Source organism: Microcaecilia unicolor, chromosome 6 (assembly GCF_901765095.1).
Source record: "Microcaecilia unicolor chromosome 6, aMicUni1.1, whole genome shotgun sequence".
NCBI lineage: Eukaryota > Metazoa > Chordata > Amphibia > Gymnophiona > Siphonopidae > Microcaecilia > Microcaecilia unicolor.
In genome coordinates, this window is record NC_044036.1 from 144,085,650 (window position 1) to 144,105,827 (window position 20,178).

The 20,178-nt window shown below is 42.5% G+C and overlaps 1 protein-coding gene across 2 annotated transcripts in view; it reads left to right on the forward strand.

The window, feature by feature from the left end:
• The window catches only part of PDZRN3 (PDZ domain containing ring finger 3), a 321,334-nt gene that overhangs the window by 284,415 nt on the left and 16,741 nt on the right, over positions 1-20,178 (forward strand). For both annotated transcript variants that reach the window (XM_030206096.1, XM_030206095.1), the window contains one exon: positions 17,596-17,849. In XM_030206096.1, the coding sequence (XP_030061956.1) occupies positions 17,596-17,849 (254 nt within the window). The remainder of the gene's footprint in view (positions 1-17,595; positions 17,850-20,178) is intronic.

A 20,178-nucleotide genomic window follows, 5' to 3' on the forward strand; every position in this document is an offset into this window, starting at 1 on the left:
TAGTCAATTGATTAGTACTTTACAAATCTGGCCATAATATCTTAGTTCCTTTCAAGCATTTCCCTTCATGGCTATGATGTTATACAGTGTTTTAAGAACTTAACAAACATTTTCTATGGCATAGGCTAACTGGTTCAGGTGCCATTGTTTGGTACTTTACAATGCTGGACATAAGATCTTAATTCCTTTTAGGAAATTTTCCTCTGTGGCTATGTTCTTATACAGTGTTTTAAGATCTTAACAAACGTTCTCTAGAGCGTAGGCTGTATGGTTCAGATGCCATGTGCAATGAAATACATTGTCTGATACTCAATTGTTGCGTACTTTGCAATTCTGGACATAAGGTCTTACTTCCTTTCAGCAATTTTCTTTCATGGCTATGCATTCTCTTTGGCATAGCAGATGACAGCTGCATAGGCTACATGGTTCAGATGGTTCTCATATTCTAGGAGACTCAGTCCTGTCTACCGAGCACCGTTTTCTCAGATGCTTTAGAAGGCATGTTTTATTCACATCTTCTCTACTTTCCAACTGTCTTGGAGTTTCTCATGTGTTATCTTAGTTTTCTTCTAGGACTTACAAGATATATGTCCACTTAGGGAGTAAAGTTATCAGGTCAATTTGCATTTTCTCCCACTTAAGGATAGTGGGAGGTCCTCATGCCATCTACTTGTATTTTTGTTTCCTCTATCTATTCAGCCTGGGCACATGGTAAACATTCTGGTTTTGTCCAGTATGACCATCCATAATATCTGCTATCCCTTTCTCTTCCTTACAGATTTTAGGGTCTTGTTTCAAGCTTTCTTGACGTCAGGTACAGTCTTGTCTCCTGTGGCACAAATTCACCACCTTTTCCGTAATAGGTATTTTCCAAGTCTATTCCTTTTCATTTTCATTTTATTCTTCCTCTCTCCAGAGTTTCCTTCTCTTGGAAGGAGATTCACTCATTTTCTGTGCATTTTTTGCCATAAGGGCATAAGTGTTGCCATAATGGGAAAGGCCAAGAGTCCCCACCCATCCTGTTTTCAGATGGGGTCAATCCAGATTGCAAATACCACATTCATATTTCGTGAGTGTGCGTCTGTTCATCTCTGTACATCTCAGTGAGGAAGGAGGCATGACTTGATATGAGGTTTGGGGAGATCCTGTAAAATTAAAGGCCAGTGTGTCTCAGTCCACGCTCAACATATGGTGATCCTTTCATTTTCATTCTATATGTCCTCATTCCAGACCTTCCTTTCAATTGGAAGGGGATTCTTTCACTTCCTGTGCATTTTTGCTATTAGTATATGAGTATGGTCATACGGGGAAAGTCTAAGAGTCCATTAAGCCCAGCATCCTGTTCTCAGTTGTGGTCAATCCAGGTTGCAAGTACCACATTCATTTTTTATGGATGTGGGTCGGTACATCTTAGTACATCTCAGTATAGGAGGAGTAATGTCCGTGATACGAGGATGATAAGGTCCTCATTACCAGTTTTCTTGCCCTGCTCTTCAGTCTCGCGTCGGCTCCGCGCACTTTTTTCTTAAGTTATGGTCGTAGTAGCAGCGGCGCTCATGAAACTACATCTCGTCGTTTCATCCTTTCCATAGATGTCTGGTTCATTACAGACAGTCTTATTGGCAGAGTTGTCAGGTCAAGCAACGGGTGGTGCATTTCGGGCACACCCTAGGTTATGGGGTGCATGTAGCCAGGTCTCTCTTTTGAGCTCTCGTGTGATCTCATTAGATTTCATAGCATGTTTCTATTTTTTCTCTCTTTGTTTAGTCAAGTTGGCGCAGACTGTTTTTGTCTTCTCTACAAGCGTCCCACTTTCTGTTTTCTCTGGATGTTCTTGGGCCTTCGGCCATTACCTTGCTCTATTTTGCAGAGTAAAATTTTACTTTCTAGCTCCCAAGAAGGAATTTTTTCTTCATTCGCTTTGGAGTCTCGGTAGTCTTTTTTGGGCAGCTTTTCACTCTGTCAATTTCGTGACCATTGAAGAAAAAAAAAAAAAAAAAAAAAAAAGAGTTCTCAGTGGATAGTACCTTAAGGGGAGGTCCCAGTTCTACAACTATTTCTTTTTGCTCTGACCTTCCATGTGCCTCGCTTACTCTCTTGCTAAAAAGACTTGTCAGCGGCAGAGATAGATGCCCTCTCGTATCCAGATATTTATCTCTGATGGAATCCCTCCGCTCAGTTGGCCTCTGTATTCTCACTAGTGGTCTGGTGGTTGAAATTGAGCATTCTTCCTGCAGGTATGCCGGGAGCATATACACAGTGACCAGTTTTTTGATGGCTGCATCTGTGAAAATATATATGTATATTTATAGTTCTACTACATAAGTACATATGTAATTCCACACTGGGAAAAGCTCAAAGGTCCTATTGAGCCCACCTTTCTGTCCACGGCCAATCCAGACCATGAGCACCTGGCTAGATTCCTAAACGTACAAACATTCTATACATGTTGTTCCTGGAACTGTGTAGTGTTTTATGGACTTCTATATGTTTCTAACAGATGAAAGGTACTAACAAGTGTCTACTGTTGATTTATTCCCGTTTTCACTAATTGGGGTATACGACAAGAGTCTCAGGTGATTGGTTTGCAGAGGCAACAGCTACAGATGATTCTTTCTCTCTCAGTTGAATTGCGCTCTGAGATATGTTTTTTTTTTTTCATGTTGGTTAACTGCAGCGGCTGTCAGTTTATTTGGACCTTCAGTCTAATTTGCTGCAAGGATTTAGGTACCTTCTTCTTCTGCATAGTATTTAACTGCATTCTTGTTTTTACCTATTTAGCTTCTAGTGATCAGGTACTTTTTCACTGACAGGCTTTACATACTTCCAATCTGTTGCTAGGTCAGCAATAGTCTACGATATCTGGAGTATTGTACTTCAGGATCTCGGTTTCCACTTTCTCAGCTGAGGTAGATTCATTGCAGTTTTTTGTTTCCAGGCGGCTCTGCTTCTACCTTTGCTATCTTTCTTTCAGTCGTTTTTTTTTTTTTCTCGAGTCTCTCTGTCCTTTGCGCTGCACTGATAGTGCGGTAGGGGACATTATATAGCGGCCACTTGGTAGGGGACAATGTTCAGCATCGCTTGGACTTTTCAGCTTTTTTGCTTTGTAGTCATTCTATTTAGTTTATTGGCGGTTCTTGGATCGTCAAGCTTTGGCTTCATATTCATCCTAGTTTGGGTGTCTTCAGGGACTTTACCACATTCTCAATGTCTGTCCCTCCCGTAAGATTACTGCTTTGGTACTTCCCAATAGTCCAATCCTGGTCCGGTCCGGAGGGATGCTAAGGAAGGAGAAATTAGATCTTACCTGCTAATTTGCTTTCCTTTAGTCCCTCCGGACCGGACCAGGCCCCTCCCATGTTCTATCAACTCTTTAGATTCTTTTATTAAGTTTGGAAGTGTATTCGTTCCTTTACCACACGTGGAATGTTTAAAAAAAAAAAAAAAAAGACTTTGCGTGGTCCATACCACTTCTCTGGTGGTTGCTGGTGAGCTCGGTTGCTGAAATATATATAAAACCTTAATGGGTCATACCACTTCTCTGGTGAGAGTTGCTGGTGAGTTCAGTTGCTGGAATATATATAAAGCCTTAAATATGTCATACCACTTCTCTGCCGAGAGTTGCTGGTGAGCTCAGTTGCTGGAATATATATATTTAAAACCTTAATGGGTCATACCACTTCTTTGGTAAGAGTTGCTGGTGAGCTCAGTTGATGGAATACGTATATATGAAACCTTAAGTGAGTCATACCACTTCTCTGGTGGGAGTTGCTGGTGAGCTCTAATGTGAATGGGCCATGCCACTTCTCTGGTGAGAGTTGCTGGTGAGCTCTAATATGAATGGGCCATGCCACTTCTCTGGTGAGAGTTGCTGGCGAGCTCTAATACAAATGGGCCATACCACTTCTCTGGTGAGAGTTGCTGGTGAGCTCTAGTACTCGGTTTTGCCGAGGAATTTGTGGCTGCTAGGATTCCATACGGCACAGAAGTTCTTTCTTTCTTTCCTGCTTTGTTATTCAAATACTGAGGCTAAGGTCACATGGCCAGGGCTCCTATTGGCTCTCTAGAGTCAGAGTTTTTTCTCAGTCTCCACCTGCTGGTAGGCGGGCACAACCCAATAGTCCAATCCTGGTCCGGTCCGGAGGGACTAAAGGAAAGCAAATTAGCAGGTAAGATCTAATTTCTCCTTTGCTAGATGTTTTTGTGCTCTGTACATTTATCTTTTTGGTCCATTTTTGAAAAAAAAAAAAAATAATAATGTCCAAGTGAAAAACCCACAAAATCAAGCCATTGGGATGTAGGAGGAGCCAGCATTCTTAGTAGACTGGCCACACAGACATCCAAGGAGAGCAATGGGGCACCCTAGGGGGCACTGCAGTGAACTTCCTATATAATAATTCTCACCTCCAACGTTCGAATGTGCCTGGGACCGTGCCTCCCTCGGAGGTGGTCTGCTAGGCAGGCATGCACTGACGTCAGTGACGTCAGGGACAGCTGATTCCAAGGGAAGGGGAGGAGTAGGGAAACACGCGGAGTGTGTTTCCCTACTCCTCCCCCTGCTTGGGAATCAGCTGTCAGTGCGCCACTCCCTGCCACTTCGGAGCAAGTGGCAGGGAGCGGGGCAACACAGGCACCCCCCCTCACCGCATCACCAAACCACCCCCCCCCACCCGACGAACATCAACACCCTACCCAGGCAGGGGGAGGAGTAGGGAAAACGTGAAGCATGTTTCCCTACTCCTCTCCCTGCCTACGAAACAGCTCTCAGTGCCCCCACCCCACCCCTCGGCGCAACACCCAAGCCCCCACCCCCCCTTGGCACATCACCCAAGCCCCTCCCCCCGGCGCATCACGCAAGCCCATACCCCCCCCCCCCCCCCCCCCGGCCACACCAACCCCCTTGCCAACCACAGCCGCCAATACTAACAGTGTCTGGCTGCTGCTGCTTCTCCTGTTGAGCAGCAGCGGCCTGGACAAAAAGAAAAAAGCAAAAAAACATTTCAAACCTCAAACAGTTCTCCGTAGACAGCCAGCTGGCATTGGCTGTCGTTTCTGCAGCCGCTCCTCCTCTCCCCTGCACCTCACTGCCCCTGGAGGAAGACCCCGGAGGAGCGCAGCGACGTCACAGGGGAGAGGATGAGCGGCTGCAGAGACGACAGCCAATGCCAGCTGGCTGTCTACGGAGCACTGTTTGAGGTTTGAAATGTTTTTTTGCTTTTTTCTTTTTGACCAGGCCGCTGGACACTGTTAGTATTGCGGCTGCGGGTGGCGAGGGGGTTGGTGTGCCCGAGGGGGGGGGAGGGTAGGGGCTTGGGTTATGCGCCGGGGGAGGGGCTTCGGTGATGTGCCGAGTGGGGGTCTGGAACTCAAGAGACAGAGAAAGAGAGAGAGAGGGTGGGTGGTGGTGGTGGTAGGGGATTACCTTGCTAGCGCCCATTTCATCTGTTTCGGAAACGGGTCTTTTTTTACTAGTCAAATATAATACTCCCAGGTACACATCTCACCATAGCTCCCTTATCTTCAGTGGTGTAACTTAACAGCAAAACCTTTCAATACTGCAAGAATTACACCAACCTTCTCATCTTAGCAGGAGTAATCCTTGTACAGATGAGTTAAGCTGGCGCTTTCAGATATTGAGGGGATGGTCCTTGAGACAGCCTTGGTAGGTGAAACACGATCATGTCGGACGTTGGGTATCACATTCATGCAGATAAAAAGTCGGTGTGTTTCCAAGGAGTAACAGAGTTCATACTTTGCAGGCCGAACACAATGCCACGTCACCAAAGGCCAGTCTAAAAAAAATAAGTTCTAAGTATTACTTTGATTGTTGGAGAAGGATTGTTCAGATCGGATATTAGGTGGTAGGATGTTCCATATTTTTGTGGCTGAAAAGTAAAAAGCAGAAGAGCGAGTGGACTCATTGCACTTGTTTAGGGTTCAGAAGAAGTAGTCTATACAAATCTAATGACTTAGAGCACAGGAGGGGGGTATAAGGGATAGTAGGGGAAGCCAAATAGGGTGGTTGTCCTGTGTAGTAGGTCTTATATGTAAGACGAGGAATTTTAATTCGTTAATGGGTGGTTAGCCAATGAAGGTGAGTGAAGACCAGGGTTAGATGTTGAAACCTCCGAGTGTGACAGAGAAGACAGATGGTGGTGTTTTGAAGTGTTTGGAGTTGCAAATACTGCATTACAGTCATCTATTTGGGAAATCAGAAGGGCATAGATAAGTGTGTGAAATGAGTCAAAATTCAAAAAAAGGAGTAGATAGTGTAGTCTGCAAAGAGTTGAAAAGCGAAACTAGATAGTGTGGGATTACAATGCAAACACAGCAAGGTAAAATGCCTTGAATTCTTGAGTGTCTCAGACTTGCCCTTCTCACTCTGCCATTGTGCTTTCTGATCTGCATCCTCCCAGCTCTGCTATTTCTTGCACTGTCCTTAGCAGATGCACAGCAGCATCAAACTGAACAGTGGCTTCCTACCATGCAGAGAATGCCATCTACCAGATTTGTTTCATTTATGACTTGATACATGAAATTAGAGTTAAAGCCAGAATACTACAGTATGATGAGCCGGGGAAAAGTTGCAATGGAAATTTGTACAGTTTTGTAAGGTTGCAAGAAAACCAGCAATTCATGGAGTTTAGTTTTCTAATTTCTTAACAGGTATTTTTACAATCAGTGATGAATACAATGCTGCAAGATTGACTGAATAAGCTAATATAAAAACTATTTTAAGATTGTACTGATTATGTGTGTGTGTATATATATATATATATATACACACACACACACACACAACTGATGTGTGAAATTGTAATAATGTGAAATTGTAATAATGTGAGTTTTTATAATGAGACCTTGAATCTACTATGGAAGCCAATGGGCAGGGAGAAAAGAGACACTTGACACAGTATTGGTGAGTAAGAGAGAGATACAACCAAACTGTAGCATGTATCCATAGACACAACTTTCCCCCTTCACACTCTGTGTGATCCAAAACCTGTTAAAAACATAACCCATCCTGTGCTATAAATTCCATCACACCAGGCTTTTATAACCAGACATGGCAGGCCAAGAAATCTTTGCATACTACACACACTTCTGACTAATTAGCTAATGAGCTGCTAATTGGCACTAATGCTATGCAATGAGAGACTTGTCTCTTGCCAACTCTCTAAAAGTAAGATTGAAGGTGAATTACATCAGTTTAAATAAAAAACTGATACAATCAACAGGATTCACATATAAGAAAATGCACAATAAAACCAAGAAAAATCATACCCCCCCCCCCCCCAGGCCTAGTAAACAAATACGTTTTCAAAGCTTTTTGAAACAGTAACTCAGAGGGAAGTCTATTCCAGCATTGAACTACCAAAAGGAAAAAAGATTGAGAGAAAATATCTTTAAACTGTATATTTTTAGTTGAAGGAAAAGCTGATATCAAATAATTACAACTCCTGGAGCTTGTCCTAAATTTTAACAAATTCACTGGCTGAGATCCACAATACAAAACAAAGTATTTTATTTATTTATTTGTTACATTTGTATCCCACATTTTCCCACCCATATTTGTAGGCTCAATGTGGCTTACATAGTACCGGAGAGGCGTTTGCAGACTCCGGTGAGAACAAATACAAAGTGATGTTATGGTAAGATTAAGTTAATGTGGCATGGCCACATTGGGGAAACATACATCGAAAGAGTTGAGTTTTGTCCATTACGTACTTTAGTTTTGTTGTGTTGCAGGGATCAGGCATTTACATTGGATCGGTGGGGTTAGTTTTTAGTGATTTCCAGAAGTTTAGATGGTCGTACATCGTTTTCAAGGCTTTTGGTAGTGCGTTCCACAATTGTGTGCTTAAGTAGGAAAAGCTGGATGCGTAAGTTGATTTGTATTTAAGTCCTTTGCAGCTTGGGTAGTGCAGATTTAGATATGATCGTGTTGATTCTGGTAAGTCGATCAAGTCTGTCATGTATCCCGGGGCTTCACCGTAGATAATTTTGTGGACCAGGGTGCAGATTTGGAAGGCAATGATTTTATAAAATAATCTGAGCCTGCACAGGCAGGCAATGCAAGACACTCAACAAAAGGAGTTATATCTTGACTACTGTAACATAATTTACTCCAGTTTACCTCATTCCGCTCTCAAGAAACTTCGAATATTACAGAACACGGCTATCATATTGCTCTGTCTTGCTGGCTGTTGTGATCACACCTCTTTCTTACTTAAACAACATCACTGGTTTCCTGTTGACTTCCGAATTACTTACAAAATTGCCCTTCTGACATTCAAAGCTTTTAAGTTGGGTACGCCAGATTGTCTGTCACGTCTTACTATTCCGAAACCAGCAAGAATCCCTCGCTCTTTAAATGATCACTGTCTCATTCTACCAGGTCCCAAACTTGCCCAACTAAAAACAACCAGACACCATGCTTTCGTCTTTCTTTCGCCTCATGTTTGCAACTCTTTGCCTCTTTCCCTTCGTAGCGAATCCTCCCTTAAAAACTTTAAGGCAAATCTGAAAACATGGCTTTTCAGACAGGCCTTTGGAGATTAAGATTAGTCGGAAGTTGCTGCCAGTTGGTGAACCAACCCTTGCTGCTGGCTCTGCGCTTTATACTCTCCTTTGTGTGATTGTTTTATGATTTTCTCGGCATGAATGTATTTCTTTCTGATTGTTCGGACTTGCCTCTGTTTTCTCTTGCGTGATTGTGTTTCTTTCATGTCAGTAATTGAAGTTTCTTTCCTTTTATTTATGTACATTGCTCTACTCTGCCCAGGCAGCTAGAACAGTCTAGCAAATCTGATAAAGTATAAATATAAAAGTATATAGCAAGTGGTAGCACCTCTATAGCTGCAGATTTGCACTACTTGTGCGATTGCTGTTATGGAATCCACACTCAGCATGTAGCATCCCAGTGCCCAGCTTTAGAATTACCCTCTTACTTTGTTTCAACAGCAAAAAATAATGTGAGAGAAGTGCATAGATTCTGTGGTGCCCACCACATCCTCAGCCGTTGCCGCACTGAAAAGTTCTTAAGCGCTTCCATAATAATTGTGAATAGTCTTTATATGTGCTAAACACCTCCCCTTAAACAGCTGGTATGTGCACCAGCTGGGCTGTAACATAGCAGATGACGGCAGATTAATACCTCTACAGTCCATTCAGTCTGCCCAATAAGATAAACTCATTACCTACATAAGTACATAAGTATTGCCATACTGGGAAAGACCAAAGGTCCATCGAGCCCAGCATCCTGTTTCCAACAGTGGCCAATCCAGATCACAAATACCTGGCAAGATCCCCAAAATGTACAAAACATTTTATACTGCTTATCCCAGAAATAGTGGATTTTCCCCGTCCATTTAATAACGGTCTATGGACTTTTCCTTTAGGAAGCTGTCCAAACCTTTTTTAAACTCCGCTCAGCTAACCACCGTTACCACATTCTCTGGCAACAAATTCCAGAGTTTAATTACACGTTGAGTGAAGAAAACGTTTCTCCGAGTTGTTTTAAATTTACTACGTTGTAGCTTCATTACATTCCCCCTAGTCCTAGTATTTTTGGAAAGCGTGAACAGACGCTTCACATCAACCCGTTCAACTCCACTCATTATTTTATTGACCTCTATCATATCTCCCCTCAGCCTCCTTTTCTCCAAGCTGAAGAGCCCTAGCCACTTTAGCCTTTCCTCATAGGCAAGTCGTCCCATCCCCTTTATCATTTTTGTCGCCCTTCTCTGCACCTATGTTATGATGTGATACATCATATATATACCTGATCTTGGTTTGTCTTTGCCATTTTCAGGGCACAGATCTTAGAAGTCTGCCCTGCACTGTCCGTGTTCTAAATTTCTGAAGTTGTCGAAGCCCCTGAAAAGCTTCACTATAGCCCATCCAACTCTATTCAGCCACGATCAGGGCACAGACCATAGAAGTCTTTCCCAGCACTGGCTTTGCTTCCCAGTTACCAGTGGTGCCACCTAATCTCCACTAAGCTTCTTTGCATTTTTGAATTCCATCACCGTTTGCATCTCTACCACCTCCCGCAGAGGGCATTCCAGGTACCTACCACCCTCTCAGTGAAAAAATACTTCCTGACATTATTCCTGATTCAGCCCTCTTTCAACCTCAATTCATGTTCTCAATTTCTACTGCCTTCCCATCTCTGGAAAATGTTTGTCTGCGGATTTATACCTTTCAAATATTTAAATGACTGTATCATATCACCCTGATTTCTTCTTTCCTCCAAGGTATACATGTGCAGGTCATCAAGTCTCTCATACGTAACTGCTGTGAAGGATCCCTCCACTCCTCTCAGGAAAACTCTGGCCTCTGGCCCAAGTTTTCTATATGATATTCCACTTGATATTACAACTTCCTGTAATCCTCCAGGTGTACCCTCCGACCTGAAGTACGTCAGCAGTACTATTCCAGCACAGCTCCCGAGATATCCGCCAGGGAAATTATCCCAGTGGTTTCAAGAATGAAATCCCAAAAACAAACAGTTTAGAAAACGTAATTTTTAATAATGCAGTTCCAAAAGCAAAGCAGTTCAGGAATCTCCACAGCTTCAAAAATGCAGTTCATAAACCAACAGGACATGAATCTCGGCAGTCCCAATGATGCAATTCAAAATAAGTAATCCCAAAAGCAAAAAACATTCCACAAAGAAAAGCAAGCAGTTCAAATAAAACAAGCAGTTTAGAAATCCCATCAGCAGTTCAGAGGCAGAGAGCTCCCAGGGGTTCCCCACCCTCCTCTGGCCAGCTCTATCTCCTGGCTTCCTCCCACTTGACCCAGTCGCTCCCTGGCTCCTCCATGATTGCCACTGCCTTCCCTTGTTTACCAAGACCCCGCACCAAGCGGTTACCTGCTGTCTGAACCTTTTACTTGTGGATCTTGCCAGAGCTGCAATCTCCATCTGCTCCTCTTGCCTCACTTCTTCCTCCTTTTCTTCCCCCTTCCATTCCATGGGCTCCTCGCCCCACCCATTCCCCAGCTGATCCTCCTCCCCCTGATTAGCTCGGCTTAGAGGCTCCCCCTCCATTCCTGGCCTCCCCTCCGTGTCTTGGGTTTCACCTTTACCTTCCTTTCCCTTGGGCTCCACTGGGGGCTGCTGGGATAGGAAGTCTTTGATTGTGTTGTAAGACTTCCTCAAGGGCTGCTGAGAATCATAGTTTTTTCCCTGCCTCCAGCCCTCTGGGGAAAATGATCTATGCTTTCCTCTGACATGTGGAACTCCCTGAGCTAAGAATCTGAGTTGTCCCCTCCTCTGCGCCTTATCTTCTTCTTCGCCGGTACCCCCCCCCCCCCCTCTTCTCTTATCCCCTTCTTCACACTGCATAAATGACAGTGTGCAGTAAGTTATATGCATTAAATGAAATGTGCAGCCCATGAATGTTTTCTGCCCATAACCCACCCAGTTCCCACCCCAATGCAGCTAGTGTTCAAGTTAGTGCATGCTAACAATCCTATCAGCGTGATAGCAGGTACCAGGCCCGTGCGATAACAGTGCAAGCTAATTCACAAGTTAACTGCTTCACATACTTTAGTAAAAGGGCTCCTTTGTTAATTAATATTCCTCTTACACTCCATGTCAAAGTTATTGTGAACTAGTTAGCATATACCATGCTGTGTCTCTTTTAAGTTCCTTGTGTAAATAAAAGTCTCATGTTGCCATAGCAATTGAATTTAAATAGTAAAGAACTTTCTGCATAACAAAACTGAAATTTCTTACTTATCTTCTTCTGATAATATTTTAGGCTCAAATTCTCTAAAATATCCTACCTACACATAAGGATTTATTCTTACACTTCTATACTGGATTTTTTCACATTCTACTTTATTCATATATATTTTGTCACATTCTAATAAATTAAATTACAAATAAGTGTACATTTGTACATATAGGGCCAGATAAGAATGACCATACTGGGTCAGGCCAGTGGTCTTTTTAGCCCAGTATCCTGTTTCCAACAGTGGCCAATCCAGGTCACAAGTACCTGGCAGAATCCCAATTAGTAGCAACATTCCATGCTACCAATCCCAGGGCAAGTAGAGGCTTCCCCATGTCTGCTCAACAAAGGACTATGGACTTTTCCTTCAGGAACTTGTCCAAATCTTTTCATCCTCTGGCAAAGAGTTCCAGAGATTAACTATTCTTTGAGTGAAAAAAATATTTCCTCCTATCTGTTTTGAAAGTGTTTCCATGTAACTTCACTCAGTGTCCCCAGTCTTCGTATTTTTTGAAAGAGTAACAAATCAATTTACTCCTACACCACGGAGGATTTTATAGACCTCAATCATATCGCCCCTCAGTTGAAGAGCTCTAACCTTTTTAGCTTTTCCTCATATGAGAGGCGTTCTATTCCCTTTATCATTTTGGTTGCTCTTCTTTGAACCTTTTCTAATTCTACTATATCGTTTTTGAGATACAGTGACCAAAACTGAATGTAGTATTCAAGGTGAGGTCGCACCATGGAGCAATACAGAGGCATTATAGTATTCTCGGATTTATTTACCGTCCTTGGAGTGGAGTAGCCTAGGGGTTAGTGCAGTGGGCTGTGATCCTGGGGAACTGGGTTCAAGTCCCACTGCAGCATCTTGTGACTCTGGGCAAGTCACTTAACCCTCCATTGCCCCAGGCACAAAATAAGTGCTTGTACATAATATGTAAACCGATTTGAATGTAACCACAGAAAGGCAGTGTATCAATTCCCTTTCCTAGCATCCTGTTTGCCTTTTTTTTGGCTGCTGCCGCACAATGGGCAGAAGATTTCAGTGTATTGTCTACAACACCACCTAGATCGTTTTCTTTGGTGCTGACCCCCAAGGTGGACCCTGACATCAGGTAACCATGATTCGGATTATTCTTCCCAATGTGCATAAGAGCATATAAGAACTTAAGAGTAGCCGTACTGGGTCAGACCAACTGTCCATCTAGCCCTGTATCCTGTTTCCAACAGTGGCCAAGCCAGGTCACAAGTATCTGACATCACTTTGCACTTGTCCACATTAAATTTCATCTGCCATTTGGATGCCCGGTCTTCCTGCAATTTTTCACAGTCCGCATGTGTTTGAATGGTTTTGTGTCATTGCATATTTGATCACCTGATTTGAGGTTCTGATTTCCAGATCATTTATAAATATGTTAAATAACACTGATCCCAATACAAATCCCTGTGACTCTCCACTAGTCACCCTCCTTCATTGAGACAAATGGCCATTTAACCCTCCCCTCTGCTTTCTGTCCAATAACCAATTCCTAATCCACAACAGAACATTACCTCCTATCCCATGACTCTAATTTTCTCAGGAGTTTCTTATGGCATCCAAACTAGAGACACATTGGAATAACGCACCTAGCGCTATTCTATAAACCGTGTCTGTAGTAAGTCACAGTTTATAGAATAGCACATGTTTATTTTATTTATTTATTTAGATTTTGCTCACACCTTTTTCTGTAGTAGCTCAAGGTGAATTACATTCAGGTACACTGGATATTTCTCTGTCTCAGGAGGGCTCACAATCTAAGTTTGTAGATGTGGCAATGGAGGGTTAAGTGAGTTGCACAAGGTCACAAGGAGCAGCAGTGGGATTTTAACCGGTCACCTCTGGATTTCAAGACTGGTGCTCTAACCACTAGGCCACTTCTCCACTAGCAACATTCCATGTAGAAGCCTGCCCTTGCAGATCAGCAGTGCGGCTGCGCAGGCTTAGTTTCTGTGAGTCTGACATCCTGCACATACGTGCAGGATGTCAGACTCACAGAAACAGAAGCCTGCGCGGCCACGTTGCTGATCTGCAAGGGCAGGCTTCTACATGGAATGTTGCTAGTGGAATAGCAACATTAACATTCCATGTAGAATCTCAAATAGTAGCAACATTCCATGTTCCACTGCACTAACCATTAGGCTACTCCTCCACTAGCCAGATTCCATGTAGATTCTCACATATTTATTTAGATTTTGCTCACACCTTTTTCAGTAGTAGCTCAAGGTGAGTTACATTCAGGTACTCTGGATATTTCTCTGTCCCAGGAGGGCTCACAATCTAAGTTTGTACCTGAGGCAATGGAGGGTTAAGTGACTTGCCCAAGATCACAAGGAGCAGCACTGGGATTTGAACCGGCCACCTCTGAATTGCAAGACTGGTGCTCTAACCACTAGGCCACTCCTCCACCACCTAGGCTGGGGGAATGTGCATACATGTAGGCACAGCCATTTAAGCCACTGAAAACCTAGCTTAAATTTTTGTGCCTAAATGTACGCGCATTCCCCCGAATTCTGTAACAACGCCCTTAAATGTGATTGACACCCCCGATAAGCCTACACTCCTCCCATGGCCACACACCGTTTTCAGCTACGGATGTGTAAATCCCAAATTTTGGCAATTAGTGTTGATTGGTTGTTATTGGCCAATTATGATCACTGATTGGCTCATCACCCAATTGAGTAGCATAAAAAAATTTTTGAGCTTCTAAATTTAGGATCCTAACCCCCCCCCCCCCCCCCCCCCCCCGGCAGCTCTTGGAAGGGAAGCTCTGCTTTTGCAGCCTCTACGAAGTTCTGAGGGAGGAGAATCAAGATAAACTCAGGGGATCCCTGATTATGAAGAAATGAAGGGAAAACTAGGGAACTAGAGTCTATGGAAACCCACAAGGAAGTAAATCGGCCAGATTAGAAGAGCCTTACGGTACTTTTCTATCTTCATATTCTACATTTCTGTTTTCATATGCTATATAAGAAAGACTTTGTTGTCTGTTTAAATTGATAGCAGCTGCGAATGACGCATTGCTTTCACTGATATTTGGCCTTACATCTGGTAGCCTAGATAAGAGTTTGATGCATTCAAGAAGGGCAACGTGAAATTGCGGTGGTATCAGTGCCCCTTCCCAGAGATTTATGTCTCTCTTCCCATGTAACAACTTTTCATGACAATCGAAATCTATGGCTAGAAGACTGGGTATTTATAGCAGGTCCTCTTTCATTTGCATCCTGCTTCTAGAATATGTAATCCTGCCTCGGCTACTGAACAAGACATGAAGCCAAGAAAAGACGTAGGGATACCAAATGAAAACTCGATGCATTGGTTTAAACTCTGTAGGCATTTTGTGCTTACGCTGTTTGACCTAGAAGTTAAAGCAAGACTACACTGGCAAGTTTTGCTTTGGTAATTACCCAAATGAAAACTACCTACAGAGATTTATTTGCACCTGCTTTCTCTGCTCACAATTTTTGGACACAAAACAAGGCATGTTAGTCAGTCCTCTGTCTGCTCCCAGTGCTGCATTCCATGACTAAAACTATTTATTAACTGTTATTTTTTTTTTAGTATTAATTTGTTTATTAATTTTAAACATTTAACAAGAGTACACTTGGCATTTGCAATACAGCCAAATACGTATCAGAAAGAAAGGAAAATTACTAAAATTTAAGAGAAATGTTCTCATCAGAAAATTACACTGAAATAAAAATTTACATTTCACTTTATAACATATTGTTCTGCTTTCCTAGACCACAATCTCTTGGGGGCGATAATGAATTAGAGAAGATTACAAGGAATAACAGTTATAGCAAAACAAGGCTGCATGTCCCCCCTTTATACTGTTATTTTTTTTTTAATTGTGTCCTACATTATCTAAAAAATTCTAAGCAGCAACAAAAATATACATAGACATGTAAAATATATTCTCAAAACAATACTCCCAGAGCAAAGAGCATTCACATAGAAATTAGACATAATAATTATCAGATTCTTGCCTGCCACAATACATTATTCAATGACATATGTACTTTTGCTTGCTGACAGGTTAGGCAAGTTTTAAAACCCAGATTTCCATGGGCAAAATGCTTTTTTTTTTTTTTAACCCAAGCAAGGGGCTTTTGAATATTGCCTTCTTAGGAAAATGTTCTTTGTGCCATAAGTAAGCTTATTTTCAATGCACATAGGCTTACAAAGTTGTGTGGAGGGGCATTTTCGATATGATGTCTAAGTCCAGTTTTGGATGTTTTGCGCTGAGGCCCCATTCTACCACAGTGGGTAAAAGGCTGTCCATATTTGAGGAAAACAAAAGGTACCCAGGAGCCCTAAAAAAAAAGGTCAAAAAAACTTAATCATGTACTTGGATAAAACTATCCTTGAATGGACCCGACACGGTCCGTGTTTCGGCGCGCAGCGCCTGCGTCACGGGTTTCGGAGTCTCGTAGACTATGTACGGCTGTGCTTTATGAAATAAAGCGTTTGCTGAGAGCGATATACTACACCACTGTGTTATCCCTTCGCATCAGATCAAACAAACATCCGTATAAGCGAACTTCTTTGGCTATGTGACCAAAGAAGTTCGCTTATACGGATTTGTTTGTTTGATCTGATGCAAAGGGATAACACAGCGGTGTAGTATATCGCTCTCAGCAAATGCTTTATATCATAAAGCACAGCTGTACCTAGTCTACGAGACTCCCCTGACGCAGGCGCTGCGCACCGAAACACGGACCGTGTCGGGTCCATTCAAGGATTGTTTTATCCAAGTACATGATTAAAAGATTTTTTTTTACCTTTTTTTGAGGGCCCCTGGTACTTCTTGTTTTTGTTTCTTGGACTTTTGTTTGTACTTTGTTCCCTCTCTTTGCTATACTACATATTTGAGGAAAAGAAATAGCTGTTCAGTAAGTAAACCACTTACCGCACAACCATTTTGGTGAGGAGCCCTTACCATCACTCAATGAGGTGACGGTAAGGGATCCCGCGCAAACCCAGCGGTAACCAGGCCATGCGCGGTGCTGCCCGATTACTGCCAGTTAAGTTCCGGTGCTACAAAATATTAAAAATTCTTGTACTGCTGGAAATGGCATGTACTGGGAGTGGAAACCACTGCCAAGCTCCTGGGGTAGCCCGGCAGAGTAAAATGGCCCCTTAAAAAGTTTATTGAATCTAATATTTGAAAAAGTCCAAAAATTGTGACAAAACATTTACAACACATACTGTAGAATATAATTCCGTGATTTTGCAGTAATAGTATTAGGCTGGATGAAGTCTTCAGCTGGTGGGGGTTGGGGACCCCCACCAGCCAACCAGGGGCCTAGAGCAAATTTGAGGGGACCCAGGCCCCCATGGCCCCACCTAGCTACGCCACTGTGTGACCTGCTGAGCAAAAAGGTACCAAAAAGTGGGGTTACAAATAACAAGAGTTAATGGCTATAAAATTTTGGAGGAACAGCTTTCATTTTTGAAAGTTTGGGTACAGTAGGGTCAGTAGAATGAGACTATGAAATTTTTTCCAGAACTTTGATGTTTTTCATGTTCTACAGCCTAAAAACTGCAGGTACCTAAAATGGAGCATGTGATTTCTGGGGTTAATTACTTTCTTATTGATAATTTTGCAGGATTATGCAGTTGATATCCCTCTGCCTTGTGATATAATAAGTCATATATGATATCCCACTCTTGGTAACTTTTCACTTATGCAACGGCCTTCCATTCCTACAGCTTCTGTACTGAAATTTCTTTAATAATTGCATAGAAAATCTCTATTGAGCACAGGCCACTAAAGTCTGCTAATTCTACCTTGTTAAATTATTTCTACAGGTAAATGGAAAAGATTTATCTCGAGCAACTCACGATCAGGCAGTTGAAGCATTTAAGACAGCCAAAGAGCCAATTGTCGTGAAAGTCCTGAGGAGAACCCCCCGCAGCAAAATGTTCACCCCTTCACCTGAGTCGCAGCTAGTGGACATGAGCACCCAGACTGACATCACCTTTGAACACATCATGGCTCTTACAAAGATGAGATCACCTACTCCAGCGGTCACAGTTCTAGATGCTTACCTGTCGCCTGAAGAGTAAGTAGTATGAATCACCGTCGACAATGATGGCCAGTCTTTTCTGAGTTACTGACAAATATTATTCCAATCAACTTCGAACATTCTTCTACATGTTTGTTTCCTTGGCTGGGAAGGAGTTGTGTTTTTGTGATTCTTGTTGCAAATATAATAGATATCATGCTTTTCCATTTATCTTGTGGTAGTAACACCGTTACGTCATCTGCTTCTTCTCCATACATTGATAAGTTGAGCTAAGCATTTTTAGACAAACACATACAACAAGAACTCAGGAAAGCATGCAGAAGCAAACAAAGCAGAGATAGTCCAGAGAAGAGGAAATCTCAAATTCGGCGACAAACGAAGTTTATTGGAACATGACCCGACTTGGCCAAGTTTCAGCACTTACGCCTTCGTCAGGGGACAAACGCACAATCCTTCATTGGCATAAAAAAACATAATAGGGCAAACTGCCAGGTCTAACACAACAGCAACACACGTTTATTGAGCTGACAGCGTCACAATACAGTTTAAAAAGGAAAGCTTGCAGAGCCAGGACTTTGAGAATGCTTTTGATCAAAGATTTATGGGTTTCACATTACATATTGAGTACCTGCAGTGCCTCAGTATGATTTTTCCATTTATTGTAGCATGTTGTACTTGATTCAACCAAGGGGTAAGTAGAGAGGATAAGGAGAACAGTGTGAACGTCAAATGTGACTGTCTATTTGGCTTCAGGTAAGACTGTGGTATTTATAAGAAGCACTTAGAGGAGGGGTTCTTAACCTTTTTCAGTTTTTGCACCCCTTAAATCGATCAACGAATCCCTCGCAACCCCTTCCTAAACTAGTGACTACTGTCGCTGTTAGCCGCTAACATGTCGCTAAAAGAATGACAGTTGTCCACAGTGATACTACCAAAGAAATCAAGCTAAAAAGTTACAGTGCTGCATAAGTTATACACCGCGGCTTATTTTCAAAACAAAAAAAAGTCCTAAGGTGGCAGAAGGATGTTTTTCTCTCAGAAACATACTACTACTACTTATCATTTCTATAGCGCCACTAGTTGCGAATTTCAACACCCTGATTTTAGACGTTTTGCTCCTTAGTTCATCCAAATTTCAAGGGGGCGTGTTTTTGGCACCAAATATAGACGTTTTTCTGCAATAATGGAACAAAGTGAAAACGTCAAGGGCCAAAATTAAGACTTTTTTGGCTAGACCTGTTTAAATCACAAGTAACTGACCAAAAGGTGCCCTAAATGACCAAATGACCACTGGAGAAATTAAAGCATAATCCCCCTTACTCCCCCAGTGGTCACTGAACTCCTCCCAGCCCCCTAAGATGTGACGGTACATACCAGGCTCTATGACAGCTTCAGATATGATGACCATTCCTTTTAGAGCAACAAGCTGGTCCCAGGGGTAGCCTAGTGGTCAGTGCAGTGAACTGTAGAGAAGGGGACCCAGGCCCATATCCCACTGTAACTTGTACAAAAATAAACACCCCAGACCACACCCTCTCTATCTCAGCCTGAAAATTCTCGGCGTCACAATCGACTGTAACCTCACACTAGAGAACCAAGTGAAATCTACAACAAAGAAAATGTTCCACTCAATGTGGAAACTCAAATGCCTGAAACCATGCTTCCCAAGGGAAACATTTCGCAACTTGATACAATCAATGACACTAAGCCATGTAGACTACTGCAATGGAATTTATGCAGGATATAAAGAACTCCAGACCGCTCAAAACATGGCGGCCAGGCTTATATTTGGAAAAACGCGATTCGAAAGTGCCAAACCCCTCCGTGAAAAACTGCACTGGCTTCCAATCAAAGAACGTATCACTTTCAAAATCTGCTCCCTGGTGCATAAAATCATCTACGGTGAAGCCCCAGGATACATGGCAGACCTCATAGACCTACCAACCAGAAACAGAACAGGATCAACACGAACATAACTAAATCTCCACTACCCAAGCTGCAAAGGACTCAAATACAAATCAACTTATGGATCCAGCTTCTCCTACATAAGCACACAACTATGGAACGCATTACCTAAAGCCGTGAAAACAACATTTGATCACTTAAACTTCAGGAAATCATTAAAAACCAACCTGTTCAAAAAGGCATACCCCACCGACCCAACTTAAATGTCAGTACCTTGCAACACAACGAAACCAAAGCTCATAATGGATATATAAGAACTCTTCCTCTCTACGATCCTCTTCCTCTATAAAATTTCCTAAAGCGTCTGTTACACTTGAACCTTGTTCTACCACAACATTACTGTATTTGTTCATACCGGAATTGGCGAACGCCTTTACGCCACTATGTAAGCCACATTGAG